This window comes from Onychostruthus taczanowskii, unplaced genomic scaffold, assembly GCF_017590055.1.
Source record: "Onychostruthus taczanowskii isolate IOZ18803 unplaced genomic scaffold, ASM1759005v1 scaffold5, whole genome shotgun sequence".
Taxonomy (NCBI): domain Eukaryota; kingdom Metazoa; phylum Chordata; class Aves; order Passeriformes; family Passeridae; genus Onychostruthus; species Onychostruthus taczanowskii.
Window position 1 is genome coordinate 17,071,509 of NW_024502568.1, and position 20,177 is coordinate 17,091,685.

At 43.9% G+C, this 20,177-nt stretch overlaps 1 protein-coding gene across 3 annotated transcripts in view; it reads left to right on the plus strand.

Annotated features, from left to right (window-relative positions):
- The window catches only part of DOCK1 (dedicator of cytokinesis 1), a 266,426-nt gene that overhangs the window by 35,701 nt on the left and 210,548 nt on the right, over nucleotides 1-20,177 (plus strand). For 2 of the 3 annotated variants that reach the window (XM_041415304.1, XM_041415302.1), the window contains exons 7-19: nucleotides 2,207-2,342; nucleotides 3,109-3,266; nucleotides 3,962-4,043; nucleotides 4,717-4,852; nucleotides 5,167-5,239; nucleotides 6,972-7,114; nucleotides 9,314-9,439; nucleotides 10,679-10,803; nucleotides 11,194-11,292; nucleotides 12,403-12,475; nucleotides 14,181-14,284; nucleotides 14,688-14,871; nucleotides 19,839-19,936. In XM_041415304.1, the coding sequence (XP_041271238.1) occupies nucleotides 2,207-2,342; nucleotides 3,109-3,266; nucleotides 3,962-4,043; nucleotides 4,717-4,852; nucleotides 5,167-5,239; nucleotides 6,972-7,114; nucleotides 9,314-9,439; nucleotides 10,679-10,803; nucleotides 11,194-11,292; nucleotides 12,403-12,475; nucleotides 14,181-14,284; nucleotides 14,688-14,871; nucleotides 19,839-19,936 (1,537 nt within the window). The remainder of the gene's footprint in view (nucleotides 1-2,206; nucleotides 2,343-3,108; nucleotides 3,267-3,961; nucleotides 4,044-4,716; nucleotides 4,853-5,166; nucleotides 5,240-6,971; nucleotides 7,115-9,313; nucleotides 9,440-10,678; nucleotides 10,804-11,193; nucleotides 11,293-12,402; nucleotides 12,476-14,180; nucleotides 14,285-14,687; nucleotides 14,872-19,838; nucleotides 19,937-20,177) is intronic. The other variant, XM_041415305.1, reaches the window with a different exon arrangement.

A 20,177-nucleotide genomic window follows, 5' to 3' on the forward strand; every position in this document is an offset into this window, starting at 1 on the left:
TTTGTGATGCAAATATCTCACCACATTTCATTTATTTTTGTTTGATTCGTTAAGAACTGCCAAACTTGCAGGATTTCTGCTCATGTACTTTATCAGCAAAAGCTGTGATTAAAAAAAATAAATTAAAAAAATAATCAGTAACTGCATTCCAGTCAGTCAGTAATTATCATTTGCAGTCTGAGGTATGGACAGTGGTACCTCTGCAGACAATTACCCAGATGTTGTTGGGATTATTTGTTTGGCTACTGGATTTCACCATCTGCCCAAGGAGTTGGTAGAAGTTGCTCTGAATAACCTCCAGATGCTCAGCCTTCAGATCCAGTGGAACATCTTGTGCTGTGCTTTGTGTTTGTAATGTTCTGATGGGCTAATTAAGTGATCAGAAGGTTCTCTGGGGATGCAGCAGGGAGGTGAATGTGAACTTCTGAGTAAATGCTCACCACTGAAAGATAACATATGTTCCTAATAAAACCCTAAACCCTTCACTTGTGCCTAAAAGGAGCATGAATGGGGATTTTAGGATCCAGACAGGATGAATTCATTATCTACTTTATAAATACTGGGTCACCTTTGAGGTCCCAACCCAAATAATTCTAAATGTTTTCTGTCCTAATCATGTCCTAACCTTTCCTGACTTGTGAAACACTAATTTGTAAATAAGTTTTTTTTTTCCTTCTGTAAATACAGACAGAAGTTGTGCAGCATATTGTCAGAATAACTGAGGAAGCAAAAATGGCCTTAGGAATCTGTATTTTTAATATCTTTCTGAAATTGGGTCAGGTAATTTTGTTGTGAAAAAGCTGCATTTTTCTGTTCACTTGCAAATGGCTGTAACTGGGACACTTAGGGAAAAAAATCAGATTTTTTTTTTCCCAAGCATCATTTGCAAGTTAAAGGCTAAAACAAAGGAATTGAATCAAAGAAGGGTTTGCTTCGACTCCTTTGACAGCCTGTGCAAACATTGGTGTGTTGTAGTGTGGGTTATGAGACTTTCCCTGAATTTCTGAGCTTTTCCCCTGGCCCGGGCAGTTTCTCCCATGGAGGGACTCTGTCAGTTCCAGTGCTCTGTGGGTGTTTCTCCTGCTGTGGCTGCTGTCCAGGGAACAGTAGTAGGGAGGAAGAAAACAACTTTGGCTGCTTTTCTGTTTGCTTTCAGTGATGAAACCATTTTCTCACCGGAAAATTAATCTGGGAGTGAGATGTTCTGGGGATGCTGGAGAGTTTTGTGGTGGCTGGGTCCAGCTCCAGAGCAGAGTTTAAAAATCTGCTGCCTCCACCCTGCAGCTTGAGTGATCTTTGTCTCCCCTGCAATTAATGCAGTGCAGTTAATTGGAGGGGTTGGGGTGTTGACCCCACTCAAGGGTTTAACACTTCCAGGGGTGAGGAGGAATCCTCCAAGTCCATGGAAATATCTCTGTGTGCCACAGCCCTGTTTCCAAGTCCTTGCAGGTTGTGCCCAGATGGAATTTACTTTCAGATAAATCATGAACCCCTGTGTGACTTAGCAGACACAGCAAATTTGATTTAAGCTCATTGATCAAATATATTTCAACTCTAAAGTTAGAGCAGCTCCACTGGGAGGGCTGACCACAGAGTTAAAAGGAGCTAGGGACACATTTATTGGGGTGGAGGTGACAAGGGCAGTCTTAGGGAAGGAAACCTGATTTTTTTAACCCTTGCTGCTGCTGCCAGCACTGTGGAAAATGTGGAGAAAAGTGAAAATTTTTTCCTGAGCCTGGATTTGATTGTGGCAGAAAGCTTCCTCTGCAGAAGGTAATTATGGATGTTAACACCCTGCTGACAGAGATCTGGCTTCTGCTTTAAAAAAGGAAACAACTTCTGCCTCATCTTGTGGGGTGTGGGTAAAACATGAGTTGGGAGTGGGAGACACGAGCTGTGTGTGGTGGGACTTGGTTGTTCAGACTGTTGGATAAATTAGAGGAGGAGACCAAGTCTCTGGCAAATTTGTTTGTTGAAGAAGTTCTTCCCCAGCTGTTGTGCTGTTTCATTTCCATCCCTTCTTCCTGTGCTGTGGTAATAAGTGCCTTGGATCTCCAGGTTGCTGACATGTTAAATTGCATTATCACGTCTCAGATAATCGCTTTTCCATCACGTGTCAGGTGTGCTAGTTGAACACTTGGCAGGTGCTTTTTATGCTTTCCTTTCAGCACTGTTAATTCACAAACATATTTGCTGTCTTGTGTAGAATTCTGGATTTAGATCTGGTGGTTAGAGATGAAGATGGCAACATTTTGGACCCAGAGCAGACCAGCACCATCAGCCTTTTCAGAGCACATGAAATTGCTTCCAAGCAAGTGGAAGAGAGGCTACAGGAGGAAAAAGTGAGAGACTCTCTGGCTTTTCCCTGGGAAACACAAGGCTGTAAACTAATTGGATGACTGTTATTTTTAGCATTGGTAATGAGGGATTTGATGTGTTTATGAAGAATTATCAGGCTTAAAAATTTTGTAAGAAGTTTTGTGTTAGGCTGGGATTTTTTTACATCCTTTAAAGGCTTTAGTAGAATTTATGGTTCAGACCTGTGTGAATAAATCAGCTGCATTTGTGGGTTAATATCAGATGTGCATGTGAGAGGTTTGTAAGTTAGCTTGTCATCGGAGTTTCTGTTTGAGAATCACAAAGACTAAAATCCTCATTCTTGTGTGGTTTCTTTATGCCAATCCTAAACACTTTTTGTTGAAATGAAAGGGGCAAATTTAAAGCCCTTCTCAGTCTTGAACTGTCAGCAGCTTTGCAGTTCAAAATCCTTATTTTTAAAAGGAAGAACTTTTCTGTTTCTATTTATTGTGTGTTCCTGGATTTTTTTCAGGTATGTTTGAGGCTCTATTTCTTCATTTGGTTCTCCCTACTTAATAAGTGAAGACATCTCTTCTCTCCTTTTTCTCTTATTTTCTTTTTTAACTTCTTCCTTATGGTGTGGCACTTCAAGACAGATCCAGAAAATCTGTCTGTCATAAAACTTAACAGAAAAAAGATCACAGGAGCAGACACTCAATGGAAACCTCCTTTCTGGAAGGTTTTAGAAAGTTTTATAGCAGCTGGATGTCTGTTGGCTGAGTTAAACTTTATTTTGTTCTTCAATTGCAGTCTCAGAAGCAGAATATTGATATCAACAGACAAGCCAAGTTTGCTGCCACTCCTTCATTTGCTTTATTTGTAAATTTAAAAAACGTCGTGTGTAAAATAGGAGAAGATGCTGAAGTCCTGATGTCTCTGTATGACCCCCTGGAATCCAAATTCATCAGGTCAGGGCCATTTTTATCTGTGCTCTCTCAGGGATGGTACTGAGGGACTTCTGGGGCTTAGCAAAGTCAAATTGCTGTGAAAAGCAGAGGCAGGTCCCTTCACCTGGGGCATGTTCCAGGCTTGTGCTGTGCTTGTGGTTCCCCAAGAGCAGATGGAAATTCAAGGTGAACACACCTGCAAGGGCTGTGCCCTTGCTGAGCTGCAGAATTCCCACACTTGGTTGCTGAGGAGCTGCTTTCTTTATAAAAATTGTGTGCACTAAGGGAAATGCTCCCTGCTCAATATTTGTTTCCTTAGGAAAAGGAAATTGGGTTGAAAAGTCTCCTGTAAATTCTGAAGTTGATTTCATCTGCTTATGTTAAAGGGCATTCAGTGATAGTGTATGGGGGAATGGCTTTAAGCTGAAAGAGGGTAGATTTACATGGGATATTAGGATGAAATCCTTTCTTGGGAGGGGGGTGAGGTGCTGGCATGGGTTTCCCAAAGAGGTTGTGGGATTGTCCCAGTCCCTGGCAGTGGCCAAGCCCAGGTTGGACACTGCGGCTTGGAGCACCCTGGGATAGTGGAAAGGTGTCCCTGCCCATGGCAGGGGTGGAAGGAGATGTTCTTTGTGATCCCTTCCAGCCCAAAGCATTCTGTGGTTCTGTTGCTTTATGTTTTATACAAAAAGTCTTCAAAATATTGTTCTTCTCAGTGAGAACTACCTGGTGAGGTGGTCGAGCTGTGGCCTCCCCAAGGACATTGACAGACTGCACAACCTGCGGGCCGTGTTCACCGTGAGTGCGCCCTGCCAGGGCCTGGGGCCACCCTGGTGGGACCAGCGTGGGGCACCTCTGCAGGGGGAAACAGAGCTGGGAGGGGCTCTAGGGCAAGGGATGGAGTGACAGGACAGAGGGGAATGGCTCCCACTGCCACAGGGCAGGGATGAATGGGGTATTGGGAAGGAATTTTCCCTGGGAGGGTGGGCAGGCCCTGGCACAGGGTGCCCAGAAAAGCTGTGACTGCTCCTGGATCCCTGGAAAGTGTCCAAGGCTGTGTTGGAGCAGCCTGGGATAGTGGAAGGTGTCCCTGCTCATTGCTAGTGTGGGAACAAGATGATTTTGAAGGTCCCTTCCAACCCAAACCATTCCACATTTCTCCTAAGAAATGTCTCTGCATGAGACATTTCTCCTAAGTGGCTGCTAAATATTCTCAACAGCTGGGAAAAACCAAAGTGAATTTTTGGACTTTTGACGTACTAGAAATGGTTTGACCTCCTAAGGAATTAATTTGCACAGAACTCCAGTGAGATGTTGAAGTACTGTTAGAAAAGCTGCTCTACTCCGAGAGCACTTTTTGTTAGAGGCTTGCACAGCAAAGGCAAATTCTGAGCAGCAAACCCTCTGCCTGCTGAAATGGAACTGGAAATTCAGCTATTAGAAAGCAGCCTGATGTTGCTGCTGTTTGTAGGACCTGGGCAGCAAGGACCTGAAGAGAGAGAAGATCAGCTTTGTGTGTCAGATCGTGCGCGTGGGCAGGATGGAGCTGCGGGACAACAACACCAGGAAGCTGACCTCGGGGCTGCGCAGACCCTTCGGGGTGGCAGGTACCCCTGGGGTGATCTCTCCATCTCCTCTTCAGTTCTTCCCTGGAAACCGGGTGGTGGAGCTGCTGTGGGGTTGTGTAAACTCAGAGTTGTTACAAATCCCATCAGACTGGTTGCTGTATCCTGTGCCCACCAGGGTTTGTGTAGCTGAGATTCCAAAGCTCATTTGCACCGTGTTATTCCACGGACGGCTCTGAAATTCCACAGTTGATAATTCCACCTCTCTTCTGAGTCACTGTGGCTTCAGTTCCCTGGGGGGGTTCCCTCTTCCCACGTTGCTGAGTTCACTCAGTGCCCTTGGTTTGTCTTTGCAGTGATGGATGTTACTGACATCATTAACGGGAAGGTTGATGATGAGGACAAGCAGCACTTCATCCCCTTCCAGCCGTAAGTAGGGAGCAGTTGCAAGAACAAGCAGGGGTGAAAAAACCAAGATTTTAACTTTGATTTAAAAAAAAAGCTAGTATTTTAAGTTAATTTCTTTAATAATGGGATATTTTCTCCTTAGTAATATTGCTCATCTATCTTCCCAGAGCATTTGCCATTAGCTGCATCAGTGATATCCCCAGAAACTTAAGGGTTTTTGGAGTTTAAAGCATCCATTCCCAGTTTTGCAGCCTTGTTTTCTTTTTGTTTCAAGATGTCAGGGGGAGTATGTGTAAGACGTGAAACGCTTAAAGTTAGTTAATTGCTGGCTTAGCTCTGCCTGAAATCAATAGAGATCATGTTCCATCCCTAAATCCCAAATTTTTCCTTCCATGAAGTGAGGAAAGGTAGAAGGGATAAGGCAAATAAATTTACATGAAGTAAATAAATAAATAAATTTACATGGATGCTTAGTTCTCCCATTGTGGAACATGTTGGACTGCCGTCTGTTCCAAAAGGCAAAACATAGCTATGGGAGCTAAAATCCTTGATTAATACACTAATGGATATTCAGATGGGCTTTTAATAATATTTTTTTAAAAGCTTGATGTAATAAAATCATAAATTAACTTTGTTTTGAGAAATAGGCATAATTCAGGGAGCCCTTGTGGTTTGAAGGTGAAGGGCTGGTGAGAGGACTGCAAGGTGTGAGGTCCTGACAGGTTAATGACAAAATCAAAGTACAATTCCTTTTTTCAAGGAAAGTGGGGTTTGGGGAAGAGAAGGATACATTTATTGTGTGGTAAACAACAGCAAAGTTGTTTTTTAGCCAGTGTGGAAGTGTGCAATGAAAATGAACCTTTCAGAGGGGGTGCTAATGGAACATCCAGTTTTCTGCTCCATTAGCACTGATTCATTTTTCCTGTTACATATACACAGAGCTTTAAAAAGATGCACAATGTGACTTTTCTTTTTCCCCTGTAATAAAGGAGAACATTCTCCTGAAAAAGTCTATCCCAAAGGACGTGAATAAGGTAGAAATGAACGCAGGGTGAATGCTGGTGTTGTCATTTCCAACATTAGACTTGGGCTGTGTATATGAGGCACATTTTTCTCCTCATCCCATGCTTTGTTTCTGTTGTACCACATGCAATTCTGTTTTCATATCTTTGTTTGTATTCATTCACTGGCCACCAGCACAATGGCTGTCAAAAGCACTTGGCAAGATTTACTTCAGTGCCACCTAATGCTGCTGTTTATTTATCGTCCCCATCTTCTCATTTGTTCACCGAGTTTGGGTTGTCTGCTCTTCTCCTCCTTTTCCCTGTGAGATTGATGGGAGCTTTTCCTTTGGGCACTCCACCTGTGGAATGACAGAGGTGACCCTGGAGGTGTTGCAGGGCCAGTCTGCTATGAATATATCTATATTTCGATATTTATATAAAAGAGAACTGCCTGTGTGGGTTTTCACTGCTTAACTGGGGATTCCCCCTGCTCCCTGAGGACTGTCCCTGTCCCTGAGGGAGCAGAGCCCTCACAGGTGTGCTGGACTCTCTGTGGTAGATCAGCGTTCTTCTGATTAATGATCTCCCTCTGTCTTTCTTGTTACCTTTCCTGTCCTTTGTCCTGCGTTGACTAATAAATACTCTTTGTCACAACTGTGATACGATCTTTTGTGTTCCCTTGTCACTGTGACTTCTGGTTTTCTGTGCCCCTTTGTCTCCTGGTGTTGGTCGTCATGTGCATCCTCCAGGCTAGCGTTGGATGACGCCATTCGACACAAGCAGCTGAACATATCATCCCGTTTTTCACCCAGGGTGGCAGGGGAGAATGATTTCCTGCAGACTGTTATAAACAAAGTGATTGCTGCTAAAGAAGTCAACCACAAGGGTCAGGGTAGGTACTGCTCATTCTGTGCACCTTGGTTTGCTTCGTGTCGTGGTGGTTTTGATTTTGGGATCAAAAAGTTGTTTGTATGGTTTTGTTCCTCCATTCTCCACACCTCAGGGCTCAGCCTGCTTTTCTCCCTTCCCCATAATTTTGCCCCTGCCCAGTGTGGACTCTGCATGTTGTAGCATTGTTCAGCTCTTGGATGTCTTTATGTTTCTGCTGGAGAGAGTCCAGGGGAAGCCATCAAGATGATCGAGGCTCTGAACATCTCTGACGAGCAGGGAGTGAGGGAGCTGAGCTTGGTTACTCTGGGGACGAGGAGACTGAGAGGGAATCTCATTATTCCATATAAATACATCCAGAGGGTGCCAGGGGATGGGGCCAGACTCTTTTCGGTGGTTCCCCATGACAGGATGAGGAGTAGTGGCCATAAACTAAAACACAACAAGTTCCACCTCACCATGAGGAAGAACTTCTGTCCATGAAGGGTGGCAGAGCTCTGGAACAGCTGCCCAGGGAGGATGTGGAGTTTCCCTTTGTGCAGACATTCCCAACCCACCTGAACACGTTCCTGTGTACCTACTCCCCTTGGCAGGACTGGATCATCTCCAGAAGTCCCTTCCAACCCCACCCATCCCATGACAGATCCTCTGCTGGAGGTAGTGACTCAAGGACTCACCTCTTGTGCCTTTGAGCTGTGGGTTTTTACCTCTCCATGCTGAAGGAAGGGATGTTCCCTCCCTTCTCTTCCTTCCCCATATCTTTGCTCTCTGCAGCTGCACTTGGAACATTTTGCTCCTTCCCCAGGAGACCTGAGCTCACAGGAGGTGAGGAGGGAGCCAGAGCCAGGCAACCCCTCTGAAACCTTCCCTGGTGCCTTCTCTAGGCCACTGCTCTGGGCTGATTTATTTTTGTGTGTGATGCCATGACCATGATGTCTCTGTGATGGCTTCAAGATTTTCTGCAATTCTGGATTAATGTGGAGTTATGCTGATTCATACAGAGTTTCCACCAAACTCTCTGTGAATATCTGTATCACTCCACATCTGACCAAACCCCAGGAAAACTGCACACTTTCCTCTGATTTTTGCTATTTAATAGCAAACAAAATTTTACATAAACCTTATATTTAGATTCTCCTTTAGCTAATGAGGAAAAGTTTTATCTGCTTCCCCTCCTTGTTTTCACCTGTGGCTGGTGTGTGTCCCACAGGAGGAAACATTTCAGTGTCTTTGATTCATTCCAGATTCTTTCCCTAAAAAAGAGTGCCCAATCAGACAGAAAAAGGATTGGGAGTTGTTCCTTAGCCAGGCAGTGCAGGTACAGTTGCAGTTCAGTGAAATTGCAGCTGTCAGAACCATCCCTGGCAACAAATCAGCCCAGAAACTCTTACAGAGATACCATGGAAAAGACAAGCTGCCAAGTGTACACAAAATGAATGTACAGTTAATTCTCTAACAGGGTAACCCACAATTTATTTTGTGGATGAATATTTTTGGGGTGTTTTTCATAGCTTTTAATTTTAGGATTTTCTTCTGCAAATTGCTGCTGTGATTATTTTTTGCTTAAACTTGATTGCCAGCCACTTCACCAAGTGGAGGCTTCTTTGGGTTGGTTTGTTTTTTTGTTGGTTTGTTTTTTTTTTTTTTTGGTTTTTTTTTTTTTTTTTTTTTTGGGTTTTTTTCCACTTTGGCATCTTTCTTTTTCCTGTAACAAATGTGCCTGATGTTAGTTGGCAAGCAGCAGCTTTTTAGTGGCTTCTTCTGCTACTGAGCAGAAAAATATCAGCTGTGTGAAGCTGATGCTGTAGATTTGTGTGCTCAGAGCAGTAAAAACAGCTTATGGGGTGGTGATCAATCAGTTTGGGGCATGGATCTGCTGGTATTGCTTGCTTGGAATCCTTGGGTCTTTCCATGCAAATCGTCCTTGCTCCTTCTCTTTTTCCCCATGGAAGATAAACATCTCATTACAAAGAACATGGAACATAATCAGAAATAATTCTGTGTGCTGTACTCGTATTTTTGTGTGAAGTGATGAGATCTGTTGAGTGCTTGAAAATATTTTCAATTTTTTTTTAAAGGAAGATCAGTTATCTTAATGTACCTAATTATTTTAATGTTTTTACATTTTTCAAGTTCTGGAAAGAAATCTGTAGTAAGTAGGAATAAATCCCAGCAGTTTCATAACGGTTTTTTTACACAACAGGTCTGTGGGTGACTTTGAAACTTCTTCCAGGAGATATTCATCAGATTAGGAAAGAGTTTCCACACTTAGTGGACAGGTCAACAGCAGTGGCTCGGAAAATGGGATTTCCTGAGATTATCATGCCTGGTAAGGCACTTAATTAATGCTGCTTTGTTATATTTTAACCTGCTTTAAATGTCTGTATGTATGAGAGGTTTTGGAGGAAAAAATAATTACAGATGAATTTGAGGTATGGTATGCAAAAAAAAAAAACAACCATCAAATGATTTGGTAATACCAGCATCAGTAAATAAAGCTCCCACCCCCATCAAGAAGACAGGAAATCCCAGTGAGGGTGGAAATTCTCCTTTTTTTTTTCCCAGTTAAAAAGAATGTACACAAAGTACACACTTTGTTTTATCCCATAGCAAGGGCATATGTAAAACTTCTCTCCTGTGCTGAATCCAAAGCAGATTTTTGAGGCACAGGCTTGATTTAGAGATAGCAGCTCTCTTAGGGTTTGTACCAGAAATGGATAATGCATTTGAAAGAGAGCCACATCAGTTTTTAAAAATACATGTATTCTGTGCATGTTCAGTTCAGGTGTTTACAAAAAAAAACCCCACAAAACAACAAACAAGTCAAAATCCATGAAAACCAACCCAAAAACGTGGTGCTTCTCAAAATAAAAACTGCCATGAGCAAGAGCAGAACCTGCAGCATCCTTTTCAGATTGCTGGGCTCTGGGGGATCCGTGAGATGTTTCCAGAGCCCATCCCAGTTCAGGGTCTCCCTGTGGCTGCTGACAGAGGTCTGTCACAGGTTTTACAGTCTCTTCACAAGTGTGAGTGCCTCAGCACCTTGTTTGCATCCTGTGCTGGCTCATAAAATTATTGGAAATCCCTTGTTTCCCCAGCTCATTGTCAGAATTTCAGTTGAATTGGTGGAGCCAATGGTGGAGCTGAGGAGCATTTTTAGTCATAAATCTAAATACAACCCTCACCTTGTTTCCCCAGCTCATTGTCAAAATTTCAGTTGAATTGGGGTGGAGCTGAGGAGCATTTTTAGTCATAAATCTAAATACAACCCTCCCCTGCAACCCCCAGGCCAGCAAAAACATCAAACCTCTTCTTGCTGTAACAAATTAGAGACCTCTTGTAGGCTGTTAAAATATTTTAAATTGCAAAATGCCTTTGTATGGGATAAATGACTGTGTGGAAACTTTTCCTTTCAAGTGAATACCGAAAGAAGTAGTGTAAAAATAAAATAAATGGTAATGTGGTGTTTGAAATGTTCTGCCATTGTTTCTGTGTGTCCTTGGTTTCCCAAATGCTTGGGTTTGCTGTGAGAATTGTGGGTTATTTTGTGCTCTGCTTTCCCTTGTAGGAGATGTTCGAAATGACATCTACGTCACCTTGGTGCAGGGAGATTTTGACAAAGGCAGTAAAACCACAGCAAAGAATGTGGAAGTCACAGTGTCTGTTTATGATGAAGATGGCAAGAGATTAGAGGTATTAAAGTATTTAATGTCTGGGGGCTTTTTGATTTTGATACATATCATGTTAAGCCTTTTCAACAGCTGTATTTGTCAGCTTAAGGTCCCAGGTTTTATTTTCAACCCAACTTTTGTCATCATTAAATACATCTTGCCTTATCAATGCATGCATTTTGGTAGCAATTTCATGAGGAGCATTCTCTCTTCTTCTGACCTACTTCACTTATTTATTTTTTGTTTGTTTGACTGAAAAAGTGGAGTTTAAGTGACATAAAGGCTTCCCCTCCAATTTCATTAGGAGCATTCTCTCTTCTTGTGACCTACTTCACTGATTTTTTTTGTTTATTTGGCTGAAAAAGTGGAGTTTAAGTGACATAAAGGCTTCCCCTTCTGTTTGTTTTTGCAGAGTGTTATTTTTCCTGGTGCTGGTGATGAAGCCATCTCAGAGTACAAGTCAGTGATCTATTACCAAGTAAAGCAGCCTCGCTGGTTTGAGACTGTAAAGGTATTTAAACTGTTAAAATAACTTCTCTGGGTGTTAATGTGCCATTAATACAGCTTCCAGTGGGAAACAAAACTGGGGAAATTCAGTGCCTGTGTTCAGCAGGGCAAGGAATAACTCAGCCAAGAAAGGCTTTGACTTTTATTGCATATTGAATTTTATTTCAGCCATTGCTCAGGATGACTGGTGTGGGGAAACTCCAGCACCATTCTCTTCAGGAATGGTTTGCTCTCTTTCCATGAAGCTGACCTGGAGGAGAGCAGTTTATTAAGGCTGAAACACATTTGCCATAGTGTTGGATTCCTCACTGTTTGGGGAGCTGGCTGTACTTTAAACCTGCTCATTTTGCTGGGGTAATAACCTTTCCACTGCCACGTTTGGAGATTGCAAATCTGAAATCCTCTTACTCTGTGTGCTCACAAGGGCCTTGCAGCTGCTCCCCACACCAGAATTTCCACCCAAAGTTGCCTTATTGTGTCTGTAGACAGAAAAGGGCTGTTGGAATGTTGCAAATCTGAAATCCATTCAGTCTATCTGTGAGCAGGGGCTGTGTGCTCACAAGGGCCTTGCAGCTGCTCCCCACACCAGAATTTCCACCCAAAGTTGCCTTATTGTGTTTGTAGGCAGAAAAGGACTGTTGGAATGGCAGAGGATGGATGTGCTGCTGGGATTGTCACTCATTGATCATTGGGAAGATGGCTGGATGGGGTTGGGGAGGCTGAAGGTGCTGTCCTGACCATTTCCTTCTCCTCCCCTCCCCTCGTGTAGGACTCATCACTGTTTGGGTTGTGCTTTAAGCCTGCTCATTTTGCTGGGGTAATAACCTTTCCACTGCCACGTTTGGAGGTTGATGTTGGCTTTCTGGAGTCCATGCAGTCCCTGCAGCAGTGGGAGCAGGGGCTGTGTGCTCACAAGGGCCTTGCAGCTACTCTGGAATTGTCACTCCAAAGGTGCCTTGTCATGCCTGTAGACAGAGAGGGGCTGCTGGGGATGGATGTGCTGATGGGATTCTCACTCACTGGTCATTTGGAAGTGCTGGAAGATGTCTGGATGGGGTTGGGGGAGGCTGAAGCTGCTGCCCTGACCATTTCACTCTCCTGTCCCTGGTGCCAGGTTGCAATCCCCATTGAGGACGTGAACCGCAGCCACCTGAGGTTCACCTTCCGCCACAGATCCTCCCAGGACTGTGAGTAACTCAGCCTCTCCTTGATGCCTCAGGTTTAGCTTTTCTGTTTTCAGATTCTATTCTGCTTTAGTGTGTGGGTCTGGGTTCACATCAGGGGATGGTGAGCTCTGTGCACAGAGCAGGGAGGCAAAACAATTCCTGCTCCAGCTGGGCACCAAGGACAAATGATCCAAATCTCAGCCCAGGAGCACAAACCCCGTGGGCTGGAGAGAGAAAAACAAGCAGGATGGGAGTGCAGGGGCTGAGCTGGAATTGGACACTGAACTGCAATGTGCACATGGAGCAGAGCTGATCCCAGGGAGAGACCCCGTGAGCGCTCGTGCATTTTGGGACCATTTGGGTTCATCCTGGGTGCAGCCCTGGCTGGGCTCTTGTGCTGCCCAAGGTGGATCCATGGAGGAGATCCTTTGAATCAATCCCTGCTTTATGCTTTAGCTCTGTCCAGCCTCTGCTCTAGGGCAGCCTGCACAAGGCATCATCCTTGGGAATCCTGGAGCAGGGATGCCATTCCCACATTCCCAAGCCAGAACTGATTATTGCCATTGCTTTTAGTGCAGGATTAAATTTGTGATACTTTGTCATTACAGCTCCTTTTTCCCGTTACATCTTCCTCACTCTTACCTACCCTGATTGAATTTTTCCTTCCCTGCCCAGTTATTTTCTCCAAAGGAACAAATGGAATTTTTTACTAGTACATTTACTAGATGTACTCCATTTACTAATGGAGTAAAGCTTTTCATTAATAATTCAGAGGATTGTGGTATTTTTTATCTTAGAGGTAGGGAGTAATAAAGATCTTCAAGAAATGGGAATGTGAAAGTCTAGCATCAGTAATTAAAGACTTTGGGATTAAGAAAATTGGTAAAATAATCTAGACAATGATACTTTTTAAGGAAAACAATGTTCCAAAAGTCATTGTCATTATTATCAGAATTTTGACTGTGTGCTACAAATTATTAGAGTCAGAAATGTTCTTATGATGACTCAAATATTTAGGTTGGCCACAGCCTAAATATTTAAAAGAGGTCACTCCTAAATATTAACAAGGGCTTTCTCCCAGGCTCCTTGGGCTGTCTCAAGATGATGACACTTTCCTTCTGGCTTTATTTCTCAGCTTCCTTTGTGATCTCTCCTTCATCTGTTGCTTTATTTTAAACTTTTGCCAGCATATTTGACCAAGAAGAAGCTGGATGCATTTTTTAGTTCCTGTTGGCTGCAGAATGGGTCAGCTTTCAAAAAACTGAGGCACTTCATCTGCATTTATGGATCCAGTTTTTGTTTTGCCTCTAATGTTCCCCCTCCAAATGTCTGTCCTCAGGGCTCTGTGCTCTGATGAGATCCTCAGTGCTGGTGTTTAATCTTTATTCCAGCTCCCAAACACTGCCATTCTTATAAAAACCTGGGCTTTCTCAATGCATCACATTTCTGTTTTGTTTTTAAAATTTGCCTTTATAAAGCTTTCCAAAAAGAACAGACAGACTATGGAAATAAGAAGCATCTGGTTATTGTTGATGTATTCATTTGGCATTTTTTTTTTTGTTCTGTCTTGCTTTTAGAAGACTTCCCCAGTTTTTTGTACACTTAATTTACATGAGAATCTTTGCAGTGGTCACTCAGTGACGGGTTGTCCATGTTTGTGAGATTTAAGTGTCCTGACTGTAGAAGTAATTATGTGGTGGTGTATATTTTTTTTTTTTTGTAACAGCCAAAGACAAATCTGAGAAAATATTTGCTCTGGCATTTGTGAAGCTCATGAGATATGATGGGACAACTCTGAGGGATGGAGAGCACGACCTTATAGTTTACAAGGTAGAATTTAGACTTCCCAGCAGGGAAGCTCCACTGACTGACTTTTGGGGAATTCTGTTCCAGAATTACACTGGAAAATGTGTTTAGAACTCTGCTGTTAAATCAAACTAAGCAGCAAGTCCTGAGCAGTTGGTTTATGTGGGAGATTGAGTGTCAAACCTTTATTATGTTGTAATTTCAGCAGGGTTTGTTGTTGACTTTTTTTGTGGGTTGGGGAAAGTGCATTCTGTGGCCTTTTAAGTAATCCCATTTTGGCTCTAATGTAGCCGTGCTAAATGAATACTGTTAGAGATGCATTTGATAGCTCCAAACCTAAGAAAATCCAGTGTAAAGGTTAAAATTTTCCTATTGCTGAGGTTTTGACAGGATATTTTCTCCTGCTGTGTTTCAAACATCCCTGTAGGCAGAGGCCAAGAAGCTGGAGGATGCCTCGACCTATCTCAGTCTGCCATCCACAAAAATTGAGCTGGAGGAGAAGGGACACTCAGCAACAGGCAAGAGCATGCAGAACCTTGGGAGCTGCACCATCAGCAAAGACTCCTTCCAGATTTCCACCCTGGTCTGTTCAACAAAACTTACCCAGAACGGTGAGTGCCCAGAGCTGCTGGAGCTGCTGCTCCTCACAGCAGGCTTGGATCTGTGTGCTGACTCTGCTGCCTCCTCCATCCCCATTCCATGTGGCTGTTTGCTGGATTGGATTGTGTGGGTGAGTGTGTGAACCATCCAAGCTTTTCCCTTTTGCTCCAGAGCAGTTGATGTCTCTGAAAAAAACCAGAAGAATCCAAGTGAAGTGGAACCAGGGATATTGTTTCCCATATAGTTGAGGCTCTTCCCCTGAAATGCACCGAACAGGCTCTGTGTCATTTCACTTCTCTCTGAAAAATGTCACTGGGGGAGAGGATGAGTTTGCTCTCAAGAGCAGGTAATATCAGGGCTCTGCTCCCAAATATGCTGGTTTGTTATCCCAAGGTGCAATATCCATATCTCAGGGCTGAGGACAGCTCTGATGTTCTCTCCTGAGTGCAGAAAGGGTGCTGGGGGAGGATGTGTTACCTGGAGGTCACCCTCACGTTCCCACACCTTCCCAGGAGTGGCCTTGGCTTCGTGTGTTCCTTTCCCACCTTGCATTCCGTGCGTTTGTCCTGTTTGTCAGCTGGCTGAGCGCATCCCAAGGCTGTGGGAAGCTGGTGGCAGCCACCAAAGGGAATCTTTGCCGTTGGCAGCCTGTGCCCTCGGTGTGATTCCCTGCTCGGTTGCCATGGAGCGATCCCTTGTTCTCCTGGCTGCACCAGCACTGAGTGGGGAGCGTGGGAGGGTCATTCCATGGGGACTGAGTCATTGCAGGGAGCTGCTGTGACTCAGGAAGGGCTGTGGGGAGCTGGGTGGGGACCAGGATGACACTGCCCCATGCGGAGTCCCCTGTGTCCGGGGGGATGTCCCTGCTCCCTGCGGCTCCAGCTTGGCAGCCGTGTTTTCCATGACATCTCCCGGCTCATCCCGGGTGTTTCACATGCAGAGCACATCAGATCCACTGCAGTCTGGCAGCCTTGGAGCCTGGCAGGGTGTTCAGCTAAAAAACTGGGATGTGCTAGTAGGAATTCCCAGCAAAGACGGGCTCACAGCTCAGCAGCAGCACGGTGGGGCTGGGGCTTGGAGAGCAGGATGCAACATCTGGAATTAAACTGCTTTTTGTTGGGAAATTGGTGCTGTTTTTCCCTTCAGCCTTCCCTAGTGCTCGTTAGTAGTTAAAAGTATTTCCCAGTGATCAATATATTGATGTGGCTTTCACAGAACTGCTATTAAAATTAAGCCTGAGCATTGTTTGGTGCTTGATTTACATATTGTTTGCTTTGAAGGCCTGATCTTTATTTAATGCTGCTGTTAATTATGTTGTCTGGGAAACTTTTCCTTGGAGTTGCCAAAGTCTCTTCTCTCTCTTCAAAGTACTGTGACATTATTAAGCAAGATCACCATGTCTCATTGAGCAGAAAAGAAACAAACAAAAAAATCATCATTAAATTCCTGCCTCAAGTATCAGTTTTCATCTAAAAGTTGGCAGTGATTTTCAGATGGTGATTTTTGAAGCCGATTTTCAGTTTTGTAAAATGGTTGGTTAATATTCTTCCTTTAACTTCCTTAAAAACAAGTAAATAAAAATCCAGTATTATCCTCACTTAAAAAAATGTTGGGCCAAAGGAGATTTTTCTCCTTTTGGTTACCTATAATAGTTCTTTCTTCACCCTCCATAACTATCTTAGAACTGGCTTAAGACTTATTTTTAGTAATTCTGAAAGTATGTGAATAAGTCATCTGCCTTCTTCTGCATGGTGTTTGATGGTACAGAGACTTTTTTGTGCCTGAGCTCTTTGAACACTCCCTTGCCTTCAGTTCTCTATGAACTGAGTTTTTAGTGTTGCTTTTCCATCAGTAATCCATGTCCTTAGCATGGAAAAGTCTTCAATATAACAAACTTGGCCATTGCTGAGACTTTTGAGAGAGAGTGATGGTGTGAGGTGTCTACTCAGTTTAACACTTGACCAGTTTTTAGTGATTTGAGCAGAATTTATTAAAGCAGGACATTCCCTGTCCTTTTCCTGGATTTTGCAGTTAATTTTGAGGAAGAGTAATGACATAAGACAAAGAGGAGGAGCAGAAACTCTCAGTGCCTGTGGAAGTAAATGCTCCTGGTGCCTCTTCCCAGACTTCCAGGATGTCCTTTTATTGTCAGGGTGATGGGAACAGAACTGAAAATGCATTAATGGCTTGCTGGGAAAATGTTCAGTTATCAGTAGGCAGAGCTGGCTGTGCTGTTCCTGTGGATTTGCTGTTGGAAGCATCCAGGGCACCTCAAAAGATTATTCCAAGAATTTCTATTCTCTCTTCTCCCTGAAGGACTCAAATCTCTGGATAGTAGTGGCTGTTCCTTCACTGGAGTCAGGACTTGGAGGAACTGGGGAGACCAGGATTTTGAAGAGCACGTGGGGGAGGGATTTGGCTTAGCAAAGTCGATAATTAAAGAAAACCCAACGCACACATAGGACAAATTGAAGTGCTGTAGTGGCATAAAAAGTGAAGATGTAAGCACAGAATTAAAATAAAAATCACACAGACTGGAAAATCAAATGTTGAAGTCAAGAAGGCAGAGAATTTCAAAGAACAGATGGGAATTTAGAGGGGAAATGTTATCTAACTGAATTCCATGGCTGGGCTTTGGGAAAAGTTTGGGTGTTTCTATAGGAGAAGCTTTTGCATAGATCCAGGTTAAGGAAAGCAGATAGGCAGGAGCTTGGGGTGGTTCCTTCCACTTGTTAAATACCCTGTAAAAGAACATTCTTCATGTGCAGTCCACAGAATGATAAATCACATTAATAAAGCCAAGTTGCTACTGGGAACTTTGCAGTCTGGGTGTTTGTTTAAACCTTTTGCAGTGGGAAATCACAGAATCCCAGACTGGTTTGGGTTGGAAGTGACCTTAATGATCATCCAGTGCCACCCCAGCCATGGCAGGGACACCTTCCCCTGTCCCAGGTGCTCCAGCCCCAGTGTCCAGCCTGGCCTTGGGCACTGCCAGGGATCCAGGGGCAGCCACAGCTGCTCTGGGCAACATCATTCTCTCTTCCTCCTGATGTTTTCTGACCTCAAATTTCACTTGACCTAGGCTTACTCCATCATTCCTGTTTTCTGTAGGCTAAAATACTGTTTTACATCCTTCTTCTGCATTATTTTACACACAGCCCTGTGAAAAGAGTGGGATTAGTGCCTGACTGCTGCTTTGCTGGGCTTAATTAATGCTTGCATTAGCAGCCAGTGCCCATTTTTCCATAGCCTGTAAGTTATTTTCCCCTTTCAGCTGGCCTGCACTGACATTTTGTGCTCACAAATGTATATTCATTTAGCATTTGCTGTGCCATCACGCTGCCAGTCCACGTGGGTTTGTTTTCTTGGGGCAATCCATGATGCTGTTCAGAGCTCGTCTGTGGGCTGGCTTTTGTTCACATCATTTCTTCTGTCAAGCTGATGCCTTGTTAGAAGTCAGACTGCAGCCAAATTCAGGGGTGGAAAGCTGATATAAATATATCCATGAAACACTTTGGATAACTCATGGAGGCATCTTTGCTTTGCTTCCAGAAACAATTTTTTTTTTTTTTTGGTTAATACTGGGTTTCTAAGACTTTGGGTTCAGGCTATAGACTTCTTGTAGGATGTATTAAAAGGAATGGAGGACTTGGATTCAACTCTTTCAAAGCTTTAATGTAGTAAAATTCTCTTTATTTCTCCTCACAAAGAGATGATGAGAAGGCTTGGTTTGAGTGCTGCGCAGAGGGGACTCTTTCCAAGGAGTACTGTAGTGCCTTCCACTAGAAGTAATTTCATTTATTACTTAAAATGAAAGGTTTTTGAGAAAAGCAAAGCGGCTGCTTTCAGTCTCTGCAGATAATTTCCAGAATAAACTCTGCAGATTCATGCCTTGGTAAATGTTGTGTTGGTTGCTTTGAAAGCCTGAATAACAAAGAGGTGAGGGGGTATTTGTTGGGAGGAAGTGCCTGTTTCGAGTGGTTTTGGGCAGAATTCACATAGTATGAATTACAGGGGGAGGTGGGCTAGGGGCTAAACTGAAGGTAGTGAGTCTTTAAATTAGCCATGAAATCATTGAAGTTGGAGAGGCCTTTGAGGTCATTGTGCTCAGTTTGTTATTGAAGCAGGACTTGCTGGGAGTTCTGTTTTGCGTTGAAAACTGATTTTTCATGGGGAAGAGCTTTCCCCTGAGGCAGGAGGAGTGTGGGCTTTGGGGTCTGTGGCAGTGCTGGGCTCCAGGGCTGGGGCTGGTATTTCCCAGGGAGCTGCTGCTCTGCAGGGGGACCCCACTGAGAGCTCCTCCCCAGGAGCTTTCCCTAAAGGAAGCTTTGCAGTGACAGATGGAGAGAGCTGGCCTCCTGCATTCCCTTAGTGATCAGGAGTGCTGGAGTGACTCCATCTTCAGGCTGCAGGGTTTGGGGATGGGACCACTGGCATCATCTGGGCTGTGCCCTCAGAGAGCAGCCAAGCAGCGTGGGCACTGGCAGATATTCATCACCCAGCTTTCCCCCACCCTCAGTGAGTTTGCAACTCTTTGTGCTTCATTGTGCTTTATTTTCTTTTCAGTTTATGCAGTGAGAGCAGAGAAGCTGGAACCATTAATGCTGGGAGAGTCACTGCCCTGTAGATATGACTGTGTTGGTGGCTGACTAATTTCATTTTGGCATTTTTTTCTAAATACACAACTGTTGTGTACAGCAAATCAAAAACCCAGGGACCAGGCTTCCTTGGCCTAGATTTTCCTGCTGATATTTCAAAAGCTGGCTGCTGTTCTGAAAGCCTTTCAGAGTTCTGTCAGGGCAGAAGGATTGTCCCAGCTTTCTGCAGTGTCAGAGGGTACCAGAAATACCTTGTTGTCCAGGGAAAAAGGCTGAAGTGAGGAAATAAAACTTTGTCCTGCTTGTGGTGGTGGAGAGTGAGGAAAGGGAAAGAGCCTGCAGGAGATAATTGCTGGTTTGTTTTTTTTTTTTATTCCTAGTTGATCTCTTGGGACTGCTGAAGTGGAGATCCAACACGAGCCTGTTGCACCAGAACTTGAAGCAGCTGATGAAAGTTGATGGTGGTGAAGTGGTCAAGGTAATGAGTTTGTCTGTAAAAATCCCAGATTTTGAGGTGTCTTTTTGTTTTTTGGCTCCCCGCACTTTCCTCCTCAACCTCACTGCACCCATTTGCACATAAAATTGCAACCAGGAACCTCAGACTTCAGGGTGCTGATGCTACACTTTCCCCCTCAACCTCACTGCACTCATTTGACATAAAATTGCAACCAGGAACCTCAGACTTCAGGGTGCTGATGCTCCTCTCCCTGCCCTCCAGG